This window comes from Papaver somniferum, chromosome 2 (assembly GCF_003573695.1).
Source record: "Papaver somniferum cultivar HN1 chromosome 2, ASM357369v1, whole genome shotgun sequence".
Taxonomy (NCBI): Eukaryota; Viridiplantae; Streptophyta; class Magnoliopsida; order Ranunculales; family Papaveraceae; genus Papaver; species Papaver somniferum.
In genome coordinates, this window is record NC_039359.1 from 218906745 (window position 1) to 218915720 (window position 8976).

Sequence of the window (8976 nt, forward strand, 5' to 3'; positions counted from 1 at the left end):
GAACCAACCGAACCTTATACACTTATTTGTACGTAAAGTTTGGTTAGTTAGAAATCAACCGAACATAACGCTGTATGTCAGAACTTCCATTAATATGGAGTTCGGTAACCTGCGTGTTTGGGAAGTTTTTACCAATTCAACATACATTATCTAAGTTTGGAGCATACCTGGACACCCAAATACTCTTCTTCCGGTTGTGGTTGATAAAATCCATCATTTTCATCTTGAGTTTCATTTTAGGGAAGAATACAATCACCATCTAAGAAATAAGCCAAATCCGGATCATTTTGAAGGTTAACAAATATTCTACGAGAGGATGGAGATGAAGAATCAGATGAGTTTTCATCACTTGAATACTCAAAGTTAGTGAATTGGATTTTTTTTCCATGTTTTTCTCCTTCATCTTCTCTAACTTTACTCTCTCAATAATTCTACTCATCTAATAAAAAACCAATCTTTTTAATTTAATCTCACTAATTATTTTTAACAAAATAATTTCACTAATCAGAACCTAAAATTAAATATGGGGGTAGTTTAGGTATTAATTAATTATCTAGATATGAGGTGACCTATGTTTACTTCTAATGTTTTTACCCAAAATAAAACCAAGGTCCCCCAAAGAAACAATGGTCCCCAAAAAATCGTTCTTTCATTAGGGTTTTCGTCTATTCTGATTCTCTTCAATTCAATGATGGGCAGTTCCATCCGGGTATCTCTAATGGGCTGTTTTATTCAATGTTGTTTGTCTAGTTTGTGATGGGCTTCCTAGCTTGGTTGAGGTTGTGTCCCCTGGCTTTTGTTTTTCACTCTTTGTAAAGAACATTTTTTAATCATCTTGGATTATCTTGATAGTCATTGCACTTTTTACTGAAAGTTGTATCTCTGTGATTTGTGTCTGGGACCTCTGGATCTAGTTGTAATCTATTCTTATTTCTTGAATATAATCTTCCTTCACGATCAAAAAAAAAAAGTGCAACATGGTTAACATCCCTAAGTATATGTGTGCATTTCCAATTATCAAAAGAATTTAAAACATTTTCGCAATCAGTTATCAAGTTTCAAGTTTCTTGTGGTCCATTTTATTGTTTCTATATCTCATTCAAGCCAGAATTCAACATGGTTTGGCTCAGCGTAAGACTTAGGCCTATCCAGTATACACACATTATTTTTTGGACACTCATTCCCTATACCCAATCTAGCACCGCAGTGATCTTAGAACTTCAACCTCCGATAGGGGAAACAAGAATGCAAGACCACAACCACTTATGAAAAGCATATATATTGGCCCCCTTGAATGTAATATCATCCAATATTCCTCTGTGCTGAGAATTTGACCAACTAGCAATGCGCTTGCCAGCTATGGAGCAAGCAACGCATTCAAGCCTAAGAATTTCAATCTCATTTCTACTGCTAAAAGTTTGGGAATTCACTTGTCCTCCTTGGAAACAACCTATATAAAAGTCTCTTTAACTAAAAGCCAAATATCTTGCCAGACATACATACAAATTGACTAATGATACTATGATAGGTAGAAAACATTAACCCTATATGCAGATTGATTGTTAAGTTAAAAAACAATATCGTTAATTGGTACGATTAATTAATGTTCGTTATGGAAGTTATGCCGTGCGAATAAGCAAGTTACACCTCCCAAAACCATGGTTTCACGAGGTCCGAGGAAGACCTAGTAAGTAGTGTCAAATTATAAACCATTTGGACCCTTGTGGCCAAACCCTGCAAAATAGGGTCAAACCACACACCCTGAAACTATTTGGATCCATGCGCTCATATCCAGCAAAATAGGTAGGGTCGAATCATGTGATCCCACTTTAAAACCTTCAAAAATAAAAATATGATCCATCTACTGATTAGCATTATGGAGAGCATAATTAGCCAAATTTCTCCCCGACTTAGCAATGAGAGACCTCAGCCAAGTAAAATTAGAGACCTCTGCTAAGTAAATTTTGCTAAAGTTGTAAATTAGCTAAACCATGGCTTACCACAATTACATATCTATAATGATAGTAAGATATGACATAATTTGAAAACCCAATTTCCCTTCATTAGCGCAATTCCTATGGCAATCGACAATTTTATTTTCTTTTTGTTGAGCCATGTGGATGAACAAACACATTCTTGCACTATGGAAATCAAGAAAAAATGAATAAATTTGATATTCGGAAAATAGGTCATTTGTCTAAATATTTTTAAAACATGGTTCAAATGGACGAGTAAAAATTTGTATGAGTGAAATGGACACCAAAAAAATAGCAAGGATGAAACTGGATTCATCCTGACTTAAACTTAAAAAATAGTAAGGATGAAACTGGATGCATCCTGATGTAAATTAAAAATAAAAAATTATTTGAAAATGGGTAGGATGAAACTGTTTACATCCTGACTATTTTTACATTTTTGTTCATTTAAACAGTATCAAAATCTAAATGTCCTTTTTAGCCAGGAATTGTCGATTTTGGTCTTTTTAACCAATTTTGTGTTTAATATTTTGGGATCCCACTAGTGATTTTATTAATAAAAAACTGATAAGAGTCGGGTCTCCTGATTATTTAACTAATAAAACAAATAATAAAAAACAAACCCTTAATATACAAATCGAGATTTGGAGAGGGAAACTGTTAGGGGCGGTCAAACATCACACGTCAGCGTTTTTGCTTCATGCACCCAATTCTACATCAAGCACGCGTGTGTTTTCATCTTTGTTGAGTCCATAGTGAAAACAAAATAAACAAACTACAGGTCCGTTGAGTCTATAAGAACTGCTTTTACTCCCTCCGTTCCATTTTACTTGCTTTTTTAGGGTTTTTTTTTGTGTTCCAAATTAGATGATCGTTTTAGTTTTTTTTCCCAATTTTCACTAATCCACCCCTGCTTTGGAATCACACCAGAGAATTAATTCTCATAGTAATCAACACAAAAACAATTACTCTATAATTTTTAAATATACCCCATGGAGGATATATACCCAATCTTGTACATCCCAAGTATATGACTATGGGATTGATAACTTTTCCTATATTTTAGAAACACAAAACTAGGTTATTTTAACTCTTTAAGTATGAATTAATATGGGTATTATTGGAAAGATTTTACTCTCTCTCTGATATTTCTTAATATCCGTGAAAAATTCTACAACGTCAAGTAAATTGGAACGGAAGGAGTATTATATTATTTTTTGGACTTTTCGGATCTTGAGCCACATGTTCCCAACAAAGTCTAAATTTTATGACCCAATTGGGGACGGTTGCAGGGACAATTCATTACACGCAAAAGAAAAAGAAAATTGTAGGTGAAATGGCTGAAGTGGGACCCAACTCTCTCTAATCCTCCGCCAAACTCGAGATAGCAAATAAAAAACGACTTTATTACACATCTCGATACGATGTATACCGAGAAGGATCTGACGGTCCCAAACCCTGCGTTCTCAACGTCGGGAGGGTATGGGCAGGCGTGGCCCCAACCCCTCTCATACGGTGCTCCCCACGGTTCGATGCATCTATCATTTTCGATAAAAGCTCTCCAATTGGAATATTTAATGTTGGTTAGAGTGGACTTTCGGAGGTCACATCGTAGGTGTAAGCAAATTGCTCCTCCCAACGACCATTTGGTTTCACGAGGTCAAAGTCAGACCCAGCAAAATGGGGCCAAACTAAACCCTTTGGAGTGGAAACCTGTGGTCATATCCAGCAAAACAGGGTCAAGTGTAGAGTACTTCCTTGTTCTTAGTTCCATAAATATCGAACAAAAGAAAGCTAATACTGAATCACTACTGATCCAAAGCAAAAAAATAATCGGAAACCCTCGTGATTTCTGCTTTGCTATTTCCTCGACCGTCTTGATATCATTAATAAGAAAACCGAAAATGGGGTTGTTCCTCCTCCAAGTACTTCGTCTGTTTTGCTTGATCCTCCTCTTATCTCAAGTATTTTGTGGCAGGTATGTATATATCATTGTTAAAACAAAACAGTGCATACTATATGTTGAATTTGATCATCATCTCTTTACCAGGGTATAAATTCTTTAAATGAAATAAAATGATCTTATTATTAGGTGGCTATTAGGCCATATGAACTTCTTATGCGATATTCTTAAAATTAATTGAATTCATTGTGATATTTTAATCTTTTTGCTGAAGCAAGCCTGTTCCAGTAACCTACGTATTTCTATGTTAATTTGTAGGATGACTCTGGCTCGAAGATCATTATCAGAGGAGGTTCGTGAGGGTTACTTTCCGGGACCTCATCAGGGTCGCCCTCATGATAAACCTATAATAAAATCATCTGATTCATCTCCTAGATCGAGACGATATCATGAAGGGTACCGTGGAGGACCTGGATCACAACGTCCATGATGAACTAAAAGAGAGAAAAAAAAATCGAGATCAGAAGGACAAATTAAAGAGAACATATTTTCCTTTCATCGTCTTGTTTTTTTGTTTATTTGTTTTTGCTTTTGTGTGTGTGTGCGTGTGTGTGTAATTCCTCCCCTTCTACAAATCTTTATAACCGAACTACATCTTCTGTGGTGAAACCGTTTTCTCCATCACAGGACATATATATGTTTGCTTCAAGCTTAACATGCCAAAATCAATGAACCACGTACGACCTCTGGGTTATTAAAGCATAAGCAAATCTTCATATGGACACAATTTTTTTAAGAACAATCTGCAATTATAAAAACTTCTAGAAAGGTTTCAAAAAAACAGAATGCTTTTGGTGCATTTGATGCGCATAAAAGTTTCAGAAAAGTGACTTGTAATATCGAATCTTGAGGAGACTGACAGAAATAATTCATAGCCCTTCAACTATACGCAAAGCCGGGTAGTAAACCAGAATTCCATATCCATTAATGTTTCATATGAGTTTCACTTTTGAATTTTTCGTGAAACAATCCTTGACATAACAGAATTCATGTTCTTAACTGAGAGGCTGAAGTGTCAGTCCAAAAGGACTTATCAAAACTAATGGCTTTGCTGTGGAAGTATTGTTGGCATTGGCTTGAAAACAAATGGTGTGTACATCCAAAATGGCTTATCAAAACGAATGCTTGGTAGGAATGAAGGGCGGCATAGCTCTTCATATCTTCTGGTTCTAATGTTGTATGCCCAAACATAGCTCTTATAACCAAGCATTACGACATTTTTATCTACTGGACTGAAACCTAAAATCTCGATTCGCTTACCTGAAAGATTCATACTCCCTCCGTCCCTGTATAAAAGGCGGAGAAGTGTAAATCTCGTCAAATAAGAAAAAAATTAGTTTTTCTAAATTTTCCTAATACTACCTGATTTGCCCATATTTATTGTTATGGTAATTAATGAATATCTCTTCAAATAAAAAAACTGTGTGTTCATTGGAAGGTTACCCATATTAAATATTCTCTAATATTTTGTTACTTAAAAGAGCCTATATACTCCGTGAAGAAAAAAAAACTCGAACCATTTTCTTCGTCTTCCACCTCCTCCCCTAGTTTTTTGTTCAATCCCATTGATGATCAACAATTCTTCTGTTCTCTCTTTATAAACCAAAATTTTACCCATAAACCAAGATATATTGGAGGCAAAACGTTGGAGCCAAAATTTTAAACCAAAATTTTGAAATTTCAAGTTTCCAAATGTTAATCACAACCAACAGGAGCTCAAAATCAATCAAATTTTTCTGAGTAAATTTCAAAATTTGAAATTTTCAGAATTGCTTAATTGGTTTGAAATTTCTTTTTTGGAGCCAAAATTATCTCCAAATTTAAAGCTAAAGATATGTACTGTTTCTATAAATATGGTGTTAGAAATCTTTTGTTATCAAACAAAGAGAGATGGAAATCGATTTGAATCAATTGCCAGAAAATAATGATAACTTTAATTTACCTCCACCTCCCCCTCCCCCACCCCCTCCTAATCCTCCTGATTTGAATCTACCCGCAAAAGAATAGCCGATTTTTCCTACCAACATACAGTGTAACAAGAGAAAAAATCTCACTATTGATAAAAAAAGACTAATCATACAAATGCTTTTTAATGAAACTATTCATGATAAGTTACCAAGAGGTGTGTTGTTAAAGGTTGCTAATCATTTTTTTGTAGGGAAAAGATCCGTTGAAAGACTTTGGCGTGCTGCAAAAAAACAGTATTCAAAATGGAAGTCCTGCTAATGTTTCCTCAAGAATGCCCAAAAAGATTGGTCGCAAAAAAATACAGATTGATCTGGAGATGATGAGCTTGATTCCTTTCCGTCGGAGAACAAATATAAGATCAACAGCAAAGGATTTGGGGATGTCAAAGACCACTGTTTGGAGAAGAATCAAAGATGGAAGTATTAAAGCACACTCAAATGCTATTAAACCAGGCTTCTCACTCAAAACAAGAATAGCAAGACTTAAGCATTGTCTTGAGATGCTAGATGAGAGTGTATCCCCAGCAGTATTTTCTGGTATGTACGACCGTATTCACATTGATGAAAAGTGATTCTATATGTCTAAGACGACTCAAAAGTATTATCTTCATCCAATGGAAGCGTCGCCGGTACGTAGATGTACCAGTAAGAATTTTATTCCAAAAGTTATGTTTTTGTCGGCATTAGCTCGTCCCCGATATGATGAATACGTAAATACTCCATTCGACGGGAAAATTGGAATGTGGGCGTTCGTTTTTATGGAGGCCGCAAAGAGGAAAAGCAAAAATCGAGTTGCAGGTACTCTTGAGATGAAACCGATTAAGTCAATCACACAAAAGGTTACTCGCGATTTTTTGATCAACAAACTACTCCCTGCTATCATACAAAAATGGCCACATGACGGTCGTACAATCTTCATTCAACAAGATAATGCAAGGCCACACATTTCTATTGGTGATGAACAATTTTGTGAAGCTGTTCGACAATTTGGATTGGATGCGCGCATATGTTTTCAACCTCCAAATAGTCCAGATTTAAATGTCAATGATCTTGGATATTTTAGATCTATAGATGAACATCAACACTCCGAGGCTCCAAATACTGGGCCTGAATTGGTTGCGGGCGTGGAAAAGTCTTTTCGAGAGTATCCAAGTTACCTGATAAACAACGTATTTCTAACGTTACAAACGTGCATGAATGAAATATTAAAGAAGAAAGGAGATAATGATTATTATATCCCACATATGAAGAAAGATCATTTGATTAGAATTGGTGAATTGCCAACTTGCATTCAGTGTGACAGTGAAGTCATAACCGCAGCAAAAGAAGCGCTTGAGGCTCTACAACATCAACTATATCAACAAGAAAATGAAACACCACATGAATGATCTTCACATTTGTCTTTATAGTATTGGATTATTTAGATTTTTTTTCATTTTAATTCGTCAGTATTGGTGTTTTTAGATTAGTTTTCATTTCAGTTTATCAGTATTGGAGTCTTTAGGTTAGTTTTCTTTTTAGTTTTCAGTATTGGAGTGTATGGATTAGTTTTCTTTTCAGTTTGTCAGTATTGGAGTTTTTAGATTTGGTTAACTTTCGTTTCTACTGTATGTTAGTTTTCGTTTTTTTATTCCTTTCTTGTGAAGGATTTAGTTTTCTGCAAGTCCTAAAATATCAATAGACATATATACACAACCAATGCAAACAATAATGGTTTAAAGACTATAGATCAAAAAGAAAAAAGATAGCACGCGAAAATGTTTTATGCCAGCCCATGTTACTGTAACTTTTTGAAGGTAATATTGCCTACAAATCCAACATATAGCTGCAGTTGTGCATGATACAGAGCATGATTTCTTCCCTAAGAACCTGCTACATTTCTAAAAACAATATTAACCTGGTTGGTGTTTTTTTTTGGCTGCTGGTATGCCTACTTATGTTTTACACGGCCGTACAGCTATAGCCTATCTATCTAAACACAGTGAATTATCAACCATGGACCACATTTTGGATCCATACAATTGACCTTGTACAAATCGATAAGGATGAGATCATTTTTCATTTTATCATCACTGTTTACAAAAGATGGAAGAACAAATAAGCACACATAAAACATGAAAGAATATGTAATATATAATCTCATCTGGCATACAACACATATACCAGTACACAAGAATATGTAATCAAAAAGAAAAAATAAAGAATTTGTTAAGACAATTTTTTTTCATTGATAGAGATGATTAAACTTACGGTAGATAAGTTTTCCAAAGAAAACCTTTTTAATTGACTCCATCGAACAGAAACTAATGAAACCAAAATAAACTAGCCATGAAACCCTAGATAAATCTTAACATAGAGCATACCCGGTGATGGTTTTTAATCAAAAAACTTTGGAAAATATATCTTCACCATATCATAAATGACCGATTGACGTTCCATCATCTCAGTTTTGTTACGTTCCATCTTCTCAAGTTCCATCATCTCAGAAAACTCACTATCCATTATCTCAGCAATCTCACGATCTATCATCTCATCAATCTCACTATCCATCTTCTCAATTTTCTCACTCATTGTGTTTGAAGAGAAGTTAAGAAATTCCACATAATAAAAAGAAAAAAGAAAGATGAAGAGATTCATGGAAGAAACCATATTGATGGGAATGTTTTGTATCAGTAATGCTCCTAGGGAATCACTGTTAGCATTGAATGGGAATGTTTTGATTATTCTAGGGAATCACCGTTAGAAATAACTAGCTTTGCTGATACCCGTAAGCATAAATAAGGGTAAACATGGAAGAATTCACATCGGGAGTAGATTTCTGCCTATATATAGGTACTACAGATTTACATTTCTCCGCCTTTTATACAGGGACGGAGGGAGTATATGTTTGGAGACGTGCATCAAACACTTCACTTGACAGTTCAGAATGAAATTCTGTTAAAGCATTCTCTATCTTGTTATGTATTTCTGTCAAGAGATCATGCAATTCAATATCCTTGTGCAACAACTTCCATTTCTCCTCAAGCACCCAAACATTCAGTGTGTTATTTGTTTCTTCAATATGAGCACA

General features: G+C 35.0%; 1 protein-coding gene and 1 long non-coding RNA gene across 2 annotated transcripts; both read left to right on the forward strand.

Moving 5' to 3' along the window:
* The first annotated feature begins 3714 nt into the window (after window positions 1-3714).
* On the forward strand, window positions 3715-4594 carry LOC113354570. The gene is made up of 2 exons (XR_003361958.1): window positions 3715-3954; window positions 4198-4594. It is a non-coding gene; the product is annotated as an uncharacterized LOC113354570 (long non-coding RNA).
* A 1584-nt stretch (window positions 4595-6178) lies between these two features.
* Window positions 6179-7294, forward strand: LOC113352886. Its single transcript, XM_026596644.1, has 2 exons — window positions 6179-6443; window positions 6594-7294. Exons 1-2 carry the CDS (start codon window positions 6179-6181, stop codon window positions 7292-7294), a joined length of 966 nt encoding a protein of 321 aa, XP_026452429.1.
* The last annotated feature ends 1682 nt before the right edge of the window (window positions 7295-8976 follow it).